This window comes from Nipponia nippon, unplaced genomic scaffold, assembly GCF_047370975.1.
Source record: "Nipponia nippon isolate SJK-2023a ecotype South Korea unplaced genomic scaffold, ASM4737097v1 scaffold_5, whole genome shotgun sequence".
NCBI classification, from domain to species: Eukaryota; Metazoa; Chordata; class Aves; order Pelecaniformes; family Threskiornithidae; genus Nipponia; species Nipponia nippon.
Window position 1 is genome coordinate 14081425 of NW_028262369.1, and position 19889 is coordinate 14101313.

The 19889-nt window shown below is 37.4% G+C and overlaps 1 protein-coding gene across 9 annotated transcripts in view; it reads left to right on the forward strand.

Annotated features, from left to right (window-relative positions):
- Window positions 1-19889, forward strand: part of SDK1 (sidekick cell adhesion molecule 1) — a 424191-nt gene that overhangs the window by 195845 nt on the left and 208457 nt on the right. For all 9 annotated transcript variants that reach the window (XM_087732480.1, XM_087732484.1, XM_087732481.1 and 6 more), the window contains one exon: window positions 12978-13111. In XM_087732480.1, the coding sequence (XP_087588606.1) occupies window positions 12978-13111 (134 nt within the window). The remainder of the gene's footprint in view (window positions 1-12977; window positions 13112-19889) is intronic.

Below are 19889 nucleotides of genomic sequence, written 5' to 3' on the forward strand. Positions count from 1 at the left end.
TCAGTTGGACAACAAACATGCATAATTTTGCAGTTGCTGGTACTACAAGTAAATGTTTGCAGAAAATAATGCAAATATGGAAATGTTAGGCATGTAGAATTACAATTGTGTTTCAGCAAATGTTTTATGTCCTTTTTTTCTTAAAGTACATTCTTGGTTGAAAGCTGTCCCAAGGACCTGTTTTAAATCTACATTAAGTGGATGAAATATGGTTTAAAGCAATAAAGCATTGAAATTCAGAGCTCAGGGGTTTGCTCATTCATCTTCACAGGTCATCTTAACGTTATCCTTTACATGTTGCTGCAGGCTCCCATAAGTGGGTTCACTGGCAGTTTGTCTCAGGGTTGGGACATGTAACAGACTGAGCAGCGTGGGCTGCACATGTACAGAGTCACCACTGTGTCATGGGCTGGGAGCGCGTATAGCAGGAAATGATGATGGGTGGAAGAGTAGGTTTTAGGTGGCTCAGCAACTCTAGGAAGCCTCCAGCTGCTTTACATAAAAAAGAGAGAATTGTGTTTCTTAGGAAAATGCTTTATATTAATGTTGCTCTTGCCATAGAGATTACCAACAAATATTATTTTGATACATCCTTGAGGCATCAGAGATTCCGCTTCTGAGCAGCAATGGGAATGTAGAAAAAAAATTCTGTTACTGAAGGGTTTGGTTTTGGTGGAGAGTTTTTCCCTTCTGTTTCCAGGGCTATTGGAGTGAGGAGTTTCTTTAAACTGACAGTCCCTCTGCTGCTTTAGGAGGGAAACCAGTGAGATGGTGTTAGTGGTCTTGGTGCTGCTTCTGCTCTTGCAAGGTAACTTGCATTCTCTTCTCAAATATTCCTTTTCAGTTGCCACTCTGTAGTGAAGAGTAAAGAAAGAGGGAGGGAAAGGTATAAGTTATATTCATGACCTTTTAGTCATCTAAAGGGAGAACGCTGAAATTTTCTGTAGAGCAACATCATTAAGTCTTAAAACTTGATTCTGTGATTATAACAATCCCTACCTTCGCGTAGGCACCACTAGTTCATTTGAGGCACCGGGGAACAGAATTTAAAGTATCTACTTGAAAAACTCAGGCTGTTGAATGAGCTGAAGGTGGAACTTCAGTTGACAGAGGGATCAATCAAGAAGCAGCTCTGACATGTCTCCCGAGATCTGTATCTGTGTGTTTTAGTGTGGATGTGTGCCCTCTCTTCTGCTCGGTCTCATACACAAGTACTCAATTAGAAATGAGGCATTCCATGACTTTCTCTTTCCCAGTGGGCTCTCTAACTTTGCAGAGAGTGTATTGAGCTGAAGTGTAGACCTACATGTATTGAGTAACAGTGAGCCTGCGTTCCTGCATAATTGTTTTAGCTTTAAGAAGAATTACAATCCCTAGGTATGTGTTCAGCTTTTGTGCTGGGTTAAATATTAAGCACTAGCACAACGTGCTTTTGCTGCCTCAAAACAAGGCTACTATGGGAACTTATTTCTGTTCTTTATACAAAGACTCTTATCAACAAATGAGAATTTATCTTACTAAGTACTACAAACCTGCAAGAAACTGTCTTTCTCTTCCGTTATTATTAATGAGTTAACGAGACTTGTTGCAGATGGTAATTTTTCTTACTGTATTACTTGATTTAGGAAGGGCTGAAGTATAACTAAATACATTCTAGCTCTTAGTTTTTGGGTAAAGAATACAGGAAAGAAAACAAGAAGTCTACCTAACCATCCTGTGTGACTGTCTTGTTCTGTATCTCCTATTAGCTCTGTTCTCAAGATTTCATTCTGAAGTTTGTACATTGCTATCGTTGGCCTCATTGCTCTGGCTCTCAGAGAACCCTTGTTTGTCATTCTTCTGTACCATATTTTCATCTTAGGAGAGAAGAGGTTAACTTTCACGCTTCCTTTAGCAAAGTAGCCTGCAGGGCTTATTTGAGCATTGTTTCTGTTTTCTGTCTTCTGAGTTCAGTAACAACAGGATTAAGAACTTGGAAGTTAAAAATGTAGACGTCCATCTAATTAAAGGGACTGGCTGTCGGAGTTGTATTTTTCTTTCTCATTAGCATTCCATTCATTCTGTTTTCTTTCCCTATCTCCCTGTTCCCTACACACTCAGCTTGTAATAAAAGTTGGTTCTTGAATGTAAAGAAGTGTGTTTAATGCACCTGGGGAAAAACATGTACAGGAAGGAATTGAATTTGTTTCTATCTAACCTAGGTAAGATATAATGGAATGTTTCATTGTTTATCTTACAGTAATAATCAGAGCACCCTTTCAATGCTCATAAGGATTATTTAAGAAGAAAATTCAGTAAATGTATTCATTTGCTTGTTTTCAACAGAAAAACAATATCTTATTTTAAGTTTATACCCCTGCAGCCAAGTGATAAGGGCATTTTAATGTTTTCCTGCATCTATCTTTCCATTTTAATGTGTTGCAGGATTAGGGGATAGCTGATGCTGCCACTATGTAAATGTGAGCAAGCAGAGATCCTCATTACAGGGCAAAGTGGATAAAAAGAGTCAGTAACTGAAGGTGATGGAACTGTTGTGTCTACTGTCCATTAACGCAGTAATAGCACCTCTTCTCCAGGTGAGGGGAATCGCAGGGAGCAGCATTTTGCTGTGTTGCAGGAGCAAATCCCTAAAACCTCTGTAGCAGAAATGTCTGCAAGTAAGGAGATAAATATGTGAAGACAGATTGCAGCAAAGACTTTGAGGGCATCAGAGGTTTTCTGTTCTGGTCTCACTATTACGTAGAATTACTTGCATCGGCAAGATGTTGAGCATTCTGTTCACAACCCCAGGAATACAAGCTAGGCTGGTAATACGCATGCATGTTTTCCAGGATTTGTGAGCTCTTTTGCCATGTAACTCATAGCTGAGTGTTTCTTCAGCACTGAAAATAAAAATGCTCGCAAAGCATATTGTAGCCATAAAATCAAAGAAACCAAACTGCATCTACTGACGCTTCAGGGTTTCATTTGCCTGCGCAATAGGCGTAGTGTTTATGGATCATCCAACAAATGTAAACAAGGCAGTCTCTCAGATACATACTCTCTATTGCTCTTCATTAGAGGGAATGTGTGGTGCTTACAGCTTCAGTATTGGAAGGAAGGGAGTTGAAGTTCTTTGCCTTCTATGTTACATCTGGGACTATTTCTAAAGTAGAAGTTGCTGTCATTCTACCAGAGGACTAGCAAGACTTACTACACAAGCTTTGGCCTTCCGACTTCCTTAAGCTTTACAACCAGGAGTCCTGAATATATGTCACTGCTCCACCGCAAGGAAATCTGTGTCATTGCTTGGAAGTCAAATAAGCAGTAAGTCATACAAACGCACCTGTGTATTGATTTCAAGCAGTTTAAAAATAAATAGAGCTGATAGGTAACCTATCTTCCTGGTTTTGGCAACACCACCCAAGTTGAAAGCAAAAAAAAAAAAAAAAAAATCAATGTGGTCTGTTGCTCCTTTAATCATGTATTATTCACATTTTAGTTGGCCACTGAAGTGTTCTTGATGAGTTTTGGAGTCAAGGGCTGCAACTGGCTTTCAAATACAACATACAAATGGATCCCAAAAGGGAGCTATGCTTCTGAATGTCTAAAGGCTATCTCCCAGGACTCTTTATTTTAAAAGATGCTAATGTTCACATTGAAGTTTCATAGGATTTAATATATGTAGTATAACCTTGCCTGGGAAAGGGATGATCAAATGGTTAGGTTTAGAAATAATTGCATTTATCTTCTCAGTCTCTTATGTAAATCCTCTCATAACTTTGCTTGCCACCTTTTAGTTTTCTGTAGCTTTGCTACGTGACAGCTTTGTATATGTTTGCCTTATTCATTGGAAAGAGGTATTTCTTCTTTCTGAAAAATTTTCAGCTTGTGTTATTTTTGACTAGTAATGTATACCTAACTGAATAGATAAAATGCTATTGGTAGAGCAATATCTTGCAGTTGTTTACTGTGCCCTGTTTCACACGGTATTGACAGAAAATCATGTTTGGGTAGAAACCGTAACACAAAATGCTGCTGTGGTGTTACGCAGTTTTCTTTTTATTCCAAAGTTTCCAGTGTTTGGCTTCATATGTATGTTCAACATATGGTTGAATGTATCCAACCTGGCTTTGCTTTAATGTCACTGCATGGTCTCTTTATGATAGAAATGGGGAGTCACTGCTTTCTTTTAAATTTCTGCTGAAGTTCTGCTTATTTGGTTTTTCTAAGCAATGTTTTCTTTATGTTTTATTGTCACTAACTTGAAGTGCTTTGAAATGTTTGCATTAATGGCATTAAAAAAAAGTCTGTGACTGACTGACTTGAAATTTCTTCCGCTGTATTATTTGCAATAATAACCAGGATTTTACAGAGAGCATGATAGATCTGTTTGTTACTAAAAGCATCTGTACTCAGTATGAGAGGATTCTGCTGAATGAAGTAGTGCAATACCATGAGTTACTAGAAGACTGGTGTTTGGAAAGTAGCGCTCACCTGCACGGCGTGTATAATTCAGGAGATGCTAAAGCAGTTGAAAATCAGAAAGTAAGAAGTTGCTCTGCCTAAAGTCATACCAAAATGCCTGATAGTCAAACTGAAACGCAAGGGGGGAAGTAGAGTACTAAGATTTAGCACTTGCATAATCCTCTACATCGTTTGAGTGCTAGAAGTATTAATTACTTAAGCCTCTAGATAAATTTTTCAGCATAGAAAGAAATACATATTATTATCGTTTTTCTCTCTTGGCAAAACATACAGACTGAAAGGCTAAATAACTCACCCGAGGCTGCATATCCCTGGGAAAACCTGAATATACTTGGCTCCTGGGCTTGTGCTCAATTCACGCTGCGTAGCAATAGTGTGTGTCTTAATGGTGTGTGAGTAGAAATAACTACACAAAATCCCTATTTTGATGTAGACAGCAAACCTAAGATACTGTATGATAACATAGTACAATGAATTTGCAACAGTAACACAAATGCGAGTCTCGGAAAACTGCAGTACTGCACATAGATAGCGTTAGCTGTTGTATTGATCTAGGCCACTAAATCTTTAATTATCTTTCATAGTAAAACATGTCTAAATAAATTGCTCTGTTGCTGCCCAGTACCACTGCTCTTTGGCAGCAGCAGAGGTTGATGCTTGAGTTGCTTGCTACTTTTTACCATATCCATGCTCTTTGTTTAAAGATTTGGCACTATTAAAAGTAGAAGTAATGCATCTAAAAACTAATGGACTACTAGACTGTTAGTTCTGGAGTGTAACATTCCCTACTACTCCTCAAAACAAGTGTGCAATAAGTGCGGCTGTACAAATTTTCCTATCCCTTGAAACTCCCCTGTTTATTTCAACATACTTATATTTTGGGTCACCTAAAGGTGTTAAGTGGCTAGTTCGGTACTGTTGGGCTAGCGTGGTGAGTTTGGATGTAGTGTTTGTAAGAGGGATGTATATTTTTCCGGCACTAGGAGAAAAACAATGCCCTTGGCTTATGGGGTACTAAACAGTCATTGAAGGTGCTGTCCTCTTGAGGTCTTCCACAATGTATGTGGCTGTTTCATCTTCACTGATACACAGCTGCCGCTAGGTTTTGTGATTACAGCCAGATGATTTCTGTCAATGCTCTGTGTACTCAATATATCAGTTTTAAATATACTCATGTATTTAGCTGCTGAAGGACTTGTTTCAACTGAGAAAACTAACCAAAGGTATTAGAAAGAGATTTGCTTTAACCTGTCTGAGATTTGAAGTTTTAGTTCCACACTGTGTGGATACTGCAGTTACTGTGATACAGATTTTTTTGAATCCCTGAGACTAGGTATGGTTATACAGCAACAGCTGTGTCACAGCTTATTCTCAGCTACACCTGTGTGAAAATGGAGATGGTTTTGAATAAGGTATGTGTGGAATCAGGAATAAAATGGCAGAGATAGTGCTGAGGTGGATTCAGGAACATCAATAAACAGAGGTTGGGATCATGTGAGTAGGCATAGTTGTGGCATGTCTAAATATAGCTGTTAAATATGTTGTTGAGAGGTTGAAGTTTTCTTTGTCACTGTTGTATAATCAATTATCTCTTCAGTGCGTTGCTCTGTGACGGGGCCGTGCCGCTGCTAATTTGTTTTATAGTTGGTGCAGTTCATGGTCATGCCTTATATACTACAGAATAAAAACAAATGTATCTCAGTGAAATAATGGTATGAAGATACAATATTCAACAGGAAGCTCTTTAATACTTGACTACAAACCACTGTACCACATACCATTATGCTGACATGTTTTATCAGAAGTGAAAATATAATTTAATAACAGAAGCTTTCCTTTCACAGTGAAGGAAGTGTGGGGGGGAGGGGGGGGCGGAATCAGTGTTTAAAAAAACCACAGCACCTTGAATAATCAATTCAGGAGAAATATCATAAAGTGGAGCAATATTCATGTCTGTCTGTATCTGAAAATTGAACTATAAAATCCCAAATGATTACGAATAGTCTTTGTGCTTGCCGTCAGTGAAGTCAGCCAGCTGTGTAGATCAACAACCTATGATACTTTTTAACTGCAATGTTTTGTTTAAATAACCCGTTTATATTAAAAAAAATTCACTACTCTTCTTTCCAGTGGTTGCTAGCTATGACCATAGCAACAGATAGTGATGTTGCAAGTGGAGTTCAATGTGTTGATTATATGATAAACTGGAGGGAGAAGAAAATAGATACTTGGTTTACAAATATCTTGAATGCAGTAAGAGTTTTATAAGGAGAGGAGACTGGAGAAAACTTACTTATTTTATTCCAAGTCTTTAGTTTCTATTGTTGACTGAGATGTATATTTTGTCTTGAAAGTCTGAATTTTTCTTCTAGTTGAGGACTGCTGTTGCTGGAGTAGCACATCCAGGTATACATCAGTGTGGTTCCGTAAGGTAACACCCAAGAGTTGTGGTTTAAGCACACATAGGTAACTATATCAGCTGTACTAAGTCTTGTTGCTTAAAATGTAATGATTTAAACAAAAAACCAAAGGAGTAGAGTTGTGTGATAAAAATTAAGTAGCATTAAATAAGAATTGAAGCTGCTGAAAACCTGGGGGGAGAAAAAGAACATTTGAACTTAAGTAGCACACTTATGAATATTATTCCTTTGTTACTGTAATTGCTTGCTTCTGGGTTGGTAGCATTGTCTCTCACTGCAAACACCTCTTTCATAATCAGTTATGTAGTGATTATCTTGGGTTTTGTTTTGTGGGGTTTTTTAATCTCTAGACCATAATTGCTCGATATGAGCATGATTTTAAATATATATTTGGGATTATTCATCTGAGCATCCTTTCTGGGAGCATCTATCTCCAAAGACTAAAAATAAGCTTTTCTGAGGGCGAACTGTGAAGATTTTTGTAACAAGACTCAATATTTGATGATTCTGCTTAAATCTGAGATACGTTTTTGTAACAGTCCTGTACGTATATGAAGACACTTGTGATGACCTTTTTGTTTTTTTGAGTATTCTCCTGCATGTCACGTTTTCTAGATTGCTTTTTGGGGTTGGATGGTTGGGGGCAGGGGGAGTGGGTGGTTCTAGAGTGGTTTGGGGATTTTTTTTTGATGATTCTTGACTAGACCACATGTTTAAATATGATAGCCAAAACTGAGTGGAGGCCACACTGGATCAGAAACAGTGTTATTTCTTAAATTTTCCAATGACACTGCTGTTTGCACACCGCCTTGTGAGGTTTGCCTGTTTTGCAGTCAGTTATTCCTTCTCAAATACAGTGTTTTGAATTTGTTCATTGAACTGCAAACCTTAGTCTCAAGAGGCTTGAACAGGTCTTCTGCATTTGGAATTCTAAATTGGTCTTCCAGAGTCTTTGGGACTTTATCTGCAGATTTAGTAGGTGAAATCTATATTCAGTCAGCAAACACCAATGAAAATATTAAATAATGCCAGGCCAAAGACAGACTGTGGGTTTCTACCTGATATAACTTTCCGGTCAGGTAGTGGATCACTGATGATTTGTCAAGTACAGTTTTCCATCCGCTTCTGTTCCAGCCTTACACTCGCTTTACACGGAAAAGATTTTGTGTAACGTGTTCATAAACAAACATGGGGAATAATGTCTATCACCTTACTAAACCAAGACCTTGAAAGCCCCAAAACTAGTGCTAGAGAATAGGGAAGCCAAGCTTAAACCATGGACATTCTGCTGCATCTCTCATTTCTTCCTGGAAATACATCTGCTACACCTGTCAATAGCTACTCTTCCTTCATTTCACGATAGTATTCAACCTCTGCCTGGCAGTTGGGACTGTCTTAGTTATTCTTGTGTAACCCTGGGATGCTTTCATGACTAGAAATCCCAGTCATTTCCCAGAAGCACATGCGGATCCGTGGCATAGCTAGAGAAGTGTTAGTGTAAACTCGTATTGATTGTAAAATCAATGCATTAATTTGTGTAGTTATAATTAATATTTAGCAGCTGTGTAAGTGTAAAATTTTTGTTAATAGATGGTTGATTTGCAGTGACAAAATATCTGGAACCTGAATAATATTTTGTGAAACTGGCATCCAGTCACAGCTCTTAGTGCTTTGTTGCTATGGTCATTGTTGCTCTGTAGCACATACGCGAATATTTTACTCTGTGACTGAGTCCTGAAAAAAATGGACTGTTTGTGGAGGGCACGTATTTAAATAATTTTGATTAATAATTCCCCATCAGAATTGGAAGACATGTGGGTGGCGAAATGCTCACTCTGTTAAGCCATGCATGCACTACCCCGAGTCAGGATTTCACTTGAACAGCTGTGTTGTTAACTGCAGTGTATCTGTATGGCTTTCCAAAAGGGGAAATCCATGGGGGCAGTCTTTCAGTAATTATGTCGTTATTGCTCCATAATCTCTCCCTTTTCTATTAACGTCACTGTTACTATGTGGTGTCTGGCTTGTGGAGGAAGATCAGTACTTGCTGTGTAATGTGGACAAAAGTTTTTAAAAGGGGAACAGAGGTTTTCTAGTAAAAAATATCATGTAAAGAGGGATTGATATTCGTATTAGCTGGAAATAATATTGGAAAAGAGTCTTTATGAAGGCCTTTCTACTAAAATATTGCATGCTTGTTCATGAGCAGATGGCAGCCTTCCAACAGAAAGCCTAATCAGGTTACTCTGACTTTTCATTTTATGATGTTTTTATAACCTAGTATTATCTATTTATTGTGTAATCTGGTAGACTAATAACCTAACAAATATCTAACTTTCAGGAATTATCCACTTGTAGAGTAGATTTTGGCATTTTCACATAAAAAACCATTATTAATGGAAATCCACCTATTTAGAGTTTATTTGCAGCATTTTAATAAATGATGCAATTTTCAGTGCAGGAAAAATTTTAACTCCAAAAACTTCCTCTTAAATGCCTTAATAATGGTGTCCCCTTTGGAAAATTCTCTTTACTTCTGAAGGCCTGATTCATGTTCCACTGATGTTAACAGAATAATTTCCATAAGCCTTAGATCAAACTTAGAGATTATTTGCACCAGTGGGCTTTTTTTTTTTTTTGCAGTACTTGTACAATCCGGAAGGCTGCAATTAAAAATCCAAGAGTGTATCTAAGTGCTAAATTCTGGCTGCAATAAATGGTAGTGATGAAAACATCATTAGGTGCCCGTTTACATGTTCAGATACTTAGAAGAACTGGGTATATAAAATTACTTTTCTCCATCATTGCTGCCTTTTCCCATTGTGTCAGATCATAGCCTTTAGTTAGGCAGCATGTCGTAAACATAGCTTGTAGTTTCAAAGACCCGACTCGCCTTCGCTTTCAGATCAATCTGTTCTAGTCTCTGGCTGCTTTTGTGGTAAAAAGGTATCACTGAAATGCTTGTACGACATCATAATACTGAATCCACCATTATGACTGCCTGCCACTCGCAGATGTGTACATTGCTGTTTGTATTGGCTGCTGTTCCCTACAGGCTTCTGCTGAGCTCCAGAGAAATTTTAAAAATTCTTCTATTAAAATGTATGATTTAAAATGCTCCTTTCCCCTATGCTTAAGGAATCCTGAAGGATCAGTCTGCTTAGTTTACTTGCTGGTTGCTCCTGTCTTGAACATGTTAGATTGAGTTAAGTTTGATATTGCTTTAAAAAAGCAATATTTATATTTTTCATGAGTTCTGTGCTGGGTATGAATTACTGACAGGTCCACTCCATCTGCTGCAGTCATCTTCTTCAAATATGCTGATAAACTGAGCATCCAGGAATCAGATTTTCCTTGGAACATTAGAGTGGTGCTGTCATAATTTAAAAGTTGTATCAGACAATGAAAACAAACAATAAACCCAGGAATACATGGTAAGCCAATTTTAGGGCACTCTGTGCAGCTGTTGTGCAAAAAGTGGCTGGAGCCCTGGTAAGGGCTGAGGTGTGAATCTTCAGATGGTTTAGAAGCATTGGAAATAATGAGTCCTTAAAACGTGACTAATTGATTTTCCTGAGGCACAAGGCTCATACTTGACTAAATAAAGCTCCCGGAGTCTGCAGCCTGTGAAGGCTTGTGTCGTGCTCTATACCTGTCTTTAGTTAATGAAATTGAAACATTCCATTTTTCACAGAATATTAAGATATCGGTAACTCATTTGGGGGGGGGTTAATTTAACATTAATTTGTCTATGTAATTGATGACCCCAAAGAGCGGTATTCAGTAGTTGCTTTGTCTTCTAATTCTTTTTTTCTGTACAAATTAATATCAAACTTTTTGCACTATTTTGAACATGTAATTTACAGTGTTTAGCCCTTCTGAACTGATCTTTTTTGTTCAAATATATTTATGTTGATTTAATCTTTAAAATTTATTACACTTCACTCACAAATGTTACATTTTTCTCACATCACAATAAATATTTGTGTATTATAATTAAAATCTTCATTTTGAATATTTTCTCAATAAATACGTCTTAATTCCCTTTGCTCTTGATTAGTATATAATGAGTGTAATGTTTTAATTGTCAGAGTTTCCAGGCAATTTAACAGAGAGAGTAGCTGTGTGCATCTCACTAGTTTTCAAGGATCACCTTTAAAACTTTGGGTGCAGTTGCAGCTGACATCAAAGCAATCTGAAATACATTTCAGTATTTTTCAAAGAATCTTCCTAATGCTGCTTTCTTTAGAACTAAAGTAGAAATGAATATAAATGTCATTGTCTTTTAATATTCAATTATTAGCGCTTCATTGGAATTTTATCTTTATTTGCTTTATCAAATGTCATATTAATTGCATTTGATATTCCCACTGTAAATCTATCACAGTTTCTTTGATTAATTTTCTAAGTCAATTAAGCTAGTACAGGTTCATTGAATAAAGAAAAAAAGTCATACTGCGATTTTTTTTTAACAGTTTTTATAATAAAAACTGTCAATAATGATAATGTAAACAGGATCTTTAGCTGATGTGCAGAGCTGAAAATATAGCCTTATATATTTTCCAGGAGATTTTTATTTATTGGTGTCTACTGATAGCTTTATAGAAGTTCAGTGTTCTTTGTATCCACATTAGTGGTATGAAAAAAACACACACAGCATTTGAACACTGCTATGTTCTCGCTGTAGTTTTCTATGCCCTCTCCTACGTATAAAAGCTAGTATGCTACAGTAGGAATGTGTGATTTCCCCTATTGCTTTAAATGCTTTTTCAAAAGCAAAATAGTTGTGAATTATTAATGTTAACCACACCATGCCAAAACAGGAGGAAGAAATGCGGGAGTGTTCATTATTGATTGATTAGTGTACGAATCCTTTGACTTAGCACTGACTCTTTTTGAGGCCTATTGGTGTAAGAACTTGTTTTATCCAGTATAATAATTTTATATGTTGTTTCAACCTCATGCTCAAGGATATGAGTAATAGCGCAGCTGAACTCAGTGGGGCTTCTCATCAAGTAATATAAGTGAAGGTAGGAGTTTCTTGCTCCAAGTCTTGCATTCAAATTTCCAAGTTTGTGCCTGTCCCAGTCTGTATTAGTGTCAGCTCTTTGCTCCACAGGCTTTCTCTGGAACTTTACATGTTCTTTTATTCTTATCTGGTTTTTGAGCTTCCCGTGTCCTGTTCAGTTAAGCCCTTAAATTTTTACATGTTGTCTCTAGTAGATTAAACCTTTATCTTCTATAGTCAAGAAAAGACCATATAATACATGTAAAATGCGAAGTAACCAACCCTATTGCAGTGCGAATGGGTAATGTTGCCTACCAGGGAGTTTATAGAGACATTTGTAATGTAGCAACCCTAAGCAAGAATAGGCTTGTGTTATACAATGACGCTTATTGACTCCTTCAGGCCTACGCCAGTGCTAACTACAGGGTTGTGCTTTCCTACCTGCTTTAGATTAAATGAAAACTCTTCCCTCCCTGTCTACACACAGATCATCTTTGTATATCAATTAGGCTCTAACTTGCTGATGTTCTTGTCTGTGATGTTGTGATAATTAGTGATGCCATAAATACAGAAAGCTTACCTTCTGAGGTTCTGCTGCCTTTGATTTTTACTTTTTTTTTCTAAACTAGGTGTTGTTATTCCCTGAGTGTCAGCCTTTGATAGGCTAGCCTTCACTTGTTGACTGTTCAATAAAACTGACTGCAGCATACTGATGCTTGCCAGGACTGTTGTCAACCCAGAACGATGCAGTTTGCAGGCTATCGGTCTCTGTTGTCATTTGCCATTTCTTGTGTAACTTCTTATTGCCATTTAAACTGTTCTAGTTTCATATGTTGTAGCTTTCTGCATGTCACTATAAACATCTTGCACGATCTAAACAGAGAAAAGGCCTAGAGGCATCAAAGATCTTAAGTATTACTTGTGAATGTGTTTGAAATTGGGCTGGTTTTGGTACCGCAACATCTTGGTTTAGGTGACCAATAAGTATCATATCAGTCTTTCAAGTTTGAAGTGTGGTATAATTCTTGCCTGGTGGATACCATTCTTCTGGTTTCAACGCGATCTTTCTCCTTCCTAAATAGAGCCATCACACTGGAGAATCAGCTGGTCATCCTTGCAACATCAGTGACTGATGCGGGAGGCTACTATGTCCAGGCGGTCAATGAAAGGAATGGGGAGAACAAGACAAGTCCATTTATTCATCTCAGCGTGGCAAGTGAGTATCCAAATTCTTGATAATAGGCTGCCATACCAAGGTTGCGGACAGTAATCACAAAAGTCTGCCCTAATAAAAAGAGCCTTGCTAACAAAGGATTGGATCTTTAAAGGAGATCAACGTTTCCTGCGTGGTTGGGAGCACATTGAACTCCTTGTGCAATAAGAGGGACCTAAGCGAGTATATGCCCTCGACAAATCACCCTCAAAGCCTTTTGTCTGATGGTTTGTTTTGTGCAAGGCAGGTACATGATGATATCCCTCGCTGTTTGTTGTGAAGTTGTGATCATAATTTCTTTTTAATGCAGGGGTTTATAATGTATTGTTTTCCATTGTGCGTAAGTAAACAAGTCACTCTACTGAGTGCAATTTTATTAATGAGTCTATTCCCAGTCTATGGCATTATTTTTACCTGGAGTTATCACAGAGTCCCAGGGAACATGCATTTCATTGTTATTACTTATTATTTTACATTGCGCAAATTGTATTAACACCTACCATTACAGAGGCATTCCATGAGTAGGTTTTACAGCAAAGGCGAAGGAAAAGCAGCAGAGCAAGGGGGTCAGAAAGATGACTGCACACTAAATATACTAACGTGCATATTCAGCAAAAATATGCACGTGTAAACTATCGTAAAACAATTAGTAAATGTGTTTGTATGAAAAAGTAATATTCTGAACATGTAGAATGTTTTGACTCCTTTTCTGAGAGCATTTGGAAAAGGTGTTTTTAATGTAGCAGCGAGATAAGGGGGTATGTTGGTCTCGTGTGAATATGGAGGTTTCTATTTTTGATTGTAGAGACAAGGAAGAGATGACTGGGTAAATTGTTGATGATACTAGCGGCTTTACTGACAGGCTACTCTTATGGTTTGGGCTTCTAGAAGATGCAAGGCTTGAGCTCTAGATCAGTCGGCGTGATGAGATGCATAAGATCTTTTCATCTTGGATACCATTAGATTTGAGGCAATCCCTATGGCTCATTTCCTTACAATAGCCAAACTTGGGACTCTGGGTTTCTGGGCAGGAAATCTGGAAAACTGCTTTTGGAAATATGCTTATGTTTGTCAGCAGTTCATTGAAAACGTTGTGTTCCTGTGAAACATTTAATTTCTAAGAAAATATGATTTTTCTCCTAAAATTCCTAATCAGATTCCAAGGAAAGCTGTTCTTAAACAATGGAAGCCTAGTTAGTGGGATCAGGGGTCACTGAGGGTAGAAGCTGTATGGTGTAACAGACAGCAGAAGAGGCAAACCTGTGTTTTATTCCAGATATATGTTTAAAAAGCAAATGAACTTCTCTGGGTTTTTATGTGTATCTTTCTGAAGTGGAAATAACATTTCAAATCCACTTGTGAATTCTGGCTGTACTGTGGCATGTAGATTGTAAACATTATTATTTCTGACAGTATAAAGAGGTTTGCTAACACTTTAGTAATTTCATTTTTAAAGCAAATTTGTATTGTTTGTATTATGTGACCAATAATGTACTTCCCACTTTAATTTCATATCTTAATTAATGCTAGAAATAGCACTTGTTATGCATGCATGATCACAGACTATGCAAAGCAGAAGGTAATACGGGCATATGGAAAAGAAAACACTTCAAAATGCGAACAGACTTGATACCATGAATGCAAAGTCTATTTGGAATGTGAAAAATAGGAAAGATTACATGGATAAAAGAAAATGAAGAATGAGGCAAGATGTAAAGCCAAAAATGGATTTGCTTGTTAAAACGGATATTAGCCAATGAGGTTTTTAAATTGTTGTCTTGATATCCAGGATTATTAATGCTATGTGTGTGTTGAAGAAAGGCACTGGCCAGAAGGCATTACAGTGTCTGTAAAGAAAATGAGATTAATGTGGTCATTCTGAACTTTGATCTGAGGAAGAAACGTATGTGATAGAAGTGAATAAACCTTTTTGGTCCAGTAACAGAAAATAATCAGGCAAAAATATAGTCCTGAAGCAATACGCAGAGAATGGTTGCAGGAAAATGATGTATTGTGGAAGAGTAATAAAGAATTCCAGCAAGTAGTTGGAAACAGATTGTTAAAGGTACGTCCAGGTATGGAAGATATCACATTGAATTGTCACTGTCTGAATCTTATCAGATGTTAAGAGTGATGATGCTTGTCATTTTCCATTAGGACATGTAGAAAATTTAAAAACAGTTTAATCAAAATCAAATAAACCACAAGTGGAATACCCAATCTTTGTGTGAGTAGATTATACATTAATTATTGAGTACAACCTTGCTACATGACTCAGCATGCATATTGCCACTTTTATTGAGGACTAAAGGAAAAAAAAAAAAACTATAGATAATTCCCAGGGCAGTCATCCACTGAGAACAGTGTTAGATATGCATAACTTGTTATTCCTTGAAGGATGTTGGTGTCAGACTTGCTTCAGCCTGTAGGAAAAGCACATTTGCAGAATCAGTCTAACAGCTGAGAAAGCTGTAAGCTGTCCTGTTCTGGTCCGAAATACAAGACTGACAGTAGGAGAAAGGTGTAGCTCTGAGCTAAGCAGAAGATGAGTTACAGGGCCTTATATTGCAGATTAAAGTCAACGACTGGAATTGTGGCTGAAAGAAAATGGAGTTTGAGCGACATCTGCAAAATATACTAAACTGTCCTTCCATTAATAACTATATTTGATACCTATTGAATACGAAAATTGGAGGATGTTCAACATGTTTCAAAAATACAGTCTAAAAGCCCGAATCGTGATGAATTCTCTGGTAGAGCTCTGAGTATAAAAGGTAAAGACATTTGGTTTCTTGTCAGTCTAACCTATAGCTCCTTGAATCCCAAGCAGCATGAGTCTTACATCCACCCATTGCTCCCTGATTACAAGCATAATGTATGGAAGTTGGAAAATAGCTTCAAAAAAGCCTTCTAGCTTGTCAGCGTTGCCTCTGGCATGCTTGGGTTTGCTTTTCTCTACATCCTGAGGTTGGTCAGACATTGAAAATGTAGGTATGAGAATGCCCGGGTTTAATGAAAATTGACCAATCTTTAGGGCATCTTGGTGTTTTCAAGTATGTAACTGTTACACAATACTGTGTGAAAGTTCATTCTGTGAACATGCTTTGCCATAAAGATATATATTAGCCAACAGATATGGTCACCCCGTGGGAAGATCCAAATACTCGAGCAGTATTTTTCCTTAACGAGTCCCTAGCTTGGTTAAACACTGGTGTTCTGCGTGCCTACCCTCTAAAAACCACGTGTCTTATTTTGGTGACCTAGACTTTCAAGACTTTCAAATGAGTTAAGCTCACAACATGAGGCCCAGTCCAACTATGCTTGAAAACAATGGTCATTTCTTTCAAGCGGACATGTTTCCACTGATTTCAAGAGGATTAGATCATCTCTGAGGTGACAGACTCTGGTGAAATAAAAATGATGTCCAGCAGGCAGCATATTGGGAATAACGTCATAATAATGATGATGAGAATAATGAGATGTCATAAATTAGTCCTAAATTTAACTTGTCTTAAAATGAGTTAAACTGTATAATATGCTAATGAAAATCTTGCCTTTTTTTTTTTAACCATATGTCCCAGCTTTCATGTAAATAACACAAAATTTTGGCTAGGAAAATCCGAAAGTCTAAAGTCTGTTTGGCAACAGAAATAGTAACAAAACTCAGTTTGCTTTTTGACTCAAACAAACCACTTACTCCCTGGTGAAAATTCACTGTTTTGGAGGACTTCAGTATTAACTCCCTTGCTGGAACTTCCTGCCTTGACCAGAGAGGTGTGAGAGTTGATATATCACTGAGCTGTCACAAGCTTCTTAGATGTAAATATTACTTTCCAATAAAAACAATTGGGAAATCCTTAATGTTCTTTTCTGTTTCTGCCTATTCAACAACAGATTTGATTATAGTATCTTAAACTGATCCCTAATTCTTTAGGCTTTTTGTTTTGTGCCCGTTCTCCCGCAGACAGACACACACTGCAGTGCAGATGGTCAGATCTCTTCCTAAAGACTCTGGCTTGTCAAGAGGATAAAATGATGTGCTTTAGATCTTACCAGTGTTGGCAGGACGCTTAAAGATCGAAGTGTTCATTAAAGTAAGGCCATCACAAAACTCTGATTTCCTTGAAGGCCATACTCTGTGTATCAGCTAAATTTCTCTGAAACTCTGCACCAAACCTCTTATGGTTGTAATACGGAACTTAAAAAAAAAAAAAAACACAACAACCAGCCCCCCCCCCACCTGATACATGGTACTTTGCTGTGGGCTGTGCCACTTATGCATAAAGGTGTTTTTTGGGGGAAAGGGAGAGCAGGGAAGTTAAGAGCTTCTTAATGAAAACATTTCATTAAGGATTTCTAGTATATAAGTCAAGAGTTTTAGTGGAGTGTTGTGGTTGTTTTTTTTTGTGGGGGGGGGGGGATTCATAGGGAGCTTCTTATTACTGTAAGGAGCTGGCTGAGGTATTTACCGCAATGTACGCACTGTGTATCCTTGTTACTTTATTACATGACGACCCGGCAAGACTCTGGTGCCACTTCAGAAGTTCAAAAAGCCCTGCTGAGATTTTTCTATTATTAACTTCAATGCAATGCTGTAGATGCGAGCACCGTTGGCCCGGTCTTAGAAACTTCTAACAGTATGCACTGCTATTTCTGAGTTTAGTTGAAGTATTTTATGAAAAATTTGTGAAAGTGTCCCCCAGTAAATGATTTAAATGGCAGGTTTGCAAAAGGTGGGTATGTGTAAGCTGTTCTGACAGCTTAGATACTCCTGCCTTAATTGGTTTTGCAGCGCTAATCATCTGGAACTGCAATTCGGGGCCTTGATTCTGGATTTTCTTGTTAAGCTGTGAAATATTGAGATGCGTGTCGCTTCAATAGATTTATTAGTAAATTAGATAGTCTCAAGACCTATTCATAACACTAAGAGATACAGAGTGTTCTGCAGACTGACGTCTTTTTCTGATGCAGGCTTTGTAAAAACAGAAAACAAGATTGATGAAAATTTTAAAAACCTTGCCAGCCAGCATTTCTGAAGAGTCAAAGATAATAAAGCCAATTATCATTTAACAAAGACAAATTTTTCCCTTGAGCACTGACAATGCTTAAAAAAAAAAAGTCAAAAAAAAAAGAAGTTGGGGGCTGAAAATTAAACTCCTGGCTTGGTTGCATTGCAATTAATTTAAAATACGAGGGTGTCATGTTGTTCTGCCCAGCTTCCACTTGCAACAAGAAGAATTTTATTCTGTTATGGCAGACATTGACATGAGGCTAAATAGACCCTGTTTGTCTCTGTTTGGTGCCTATTTTCTTCTTCAATTTAATGTATCAAAACATAAATTTTACAGAAGGGAAGAGTCCCATTTCAGACTCACAGGGTACTGATTTTGTACTGAAAGTTTTTGTTTGTTTTTGTATTATAAAGAAAGGTTCTCATGATAGCACAAGATGTTTAGGTCACTTTCAGTGTCTGTAAAAATGAAATTTTTTTTACACTGTTAGGGGAAAAAAAGTGGGGAAAAAAGAGCCATATTACCTGTCGGTGTATTTGGTAGAGTATTACTTTTGACATCCTTCTGTCAGGTTGGTTAAGAAGATAAGTTTTCAGAAGATTCTGAGCAGACGTTTTCCTCTCTGTAAGAGAGCATTTCACTAACATAATTTTTCATATTAACCGTCAAGGTTTGTTCAAGTCAGCAGATGTTGAGGATCCTTCATGGATATGTTTGAAGCATACTGCTGCATGAATTTTTCATAGCTAGTTCCAGCTTTCAGGTGTAGGCAGGAAAAAAAAAGGAATGGGCTGGCACCCCCAGGGAACAGATATTTCTATTCTGAGGTCAAATTCACGCAAGCTCTATAAACTTGTCAAACTGTTTTTAGTTCATGCCAAGGGAATTTACTTCACTTACCCTCTCTGGGTCAGTGCTGTTGAGGTGAAATTAGTGCTTCAATGATGTTTTTGTTTTTGTTTTTTTTCCTTCTTTTTTTGGTGGAGGAAGGAGAAGGAATATGGGAGGAGAAGGAATATGGGATGAAATGAAATTGCATTTTCTGTGCCATGATTGTACATGACTGCCTGAGGTCCTGACCAAATACTGGGGAAGTCCAACATAGCACAGCTCAGCCCTCTGTGCGCTGTTTTTAAGCCACTCTTTGAAATAATAACATTTCTTTCCTATTTTCTACACGGGTTTTGCTTTCTCTTTGTCAAGCAGAATTACTAGGAAGGATACCCCAGTGGTTGTGTCATGTGTGGTTTCCTGAGTAAATGTGTGCTTTTTGCTTCGATGGTCACTTAACATTCATTTGTTATCCAAAAATGTTAATTTGAAGGCAACTGTAGAAGTGTTTGGGATTTAAAACTGAACCTTAAGACTAAATTCTGTGTACATGCCATCTTAGTACCCTGGTAAAATACTGTCTGTCTTAATGCTTTTTCTTCAGTTGTAGCTCCAATCTGCTCTAATAATAAAGGGCATAAATTTTTAAATGGGGATCTTTGTTTCTTATTATTTTGAGAATAGATTGAGTAGAACTTAACCATGCTTTTGAGATATGTATATATTTAAGTCAAATGCATTTTAGTAGCAATTATAGCCATAACAAAAAGGACTAAATTGAGTTAATGTTAAAGATTTTGTTTTGATGTATTGGAACAAATGTTAGTTTAAGCTTTCTCCAGAGCTAGGAATTTCAGTGGAGACTGATATTCTTAATGGTTTACCCTGTTATCTGCAAAAGGGATACTGTATTGCAGTGTAGAATCACTTTACATGCA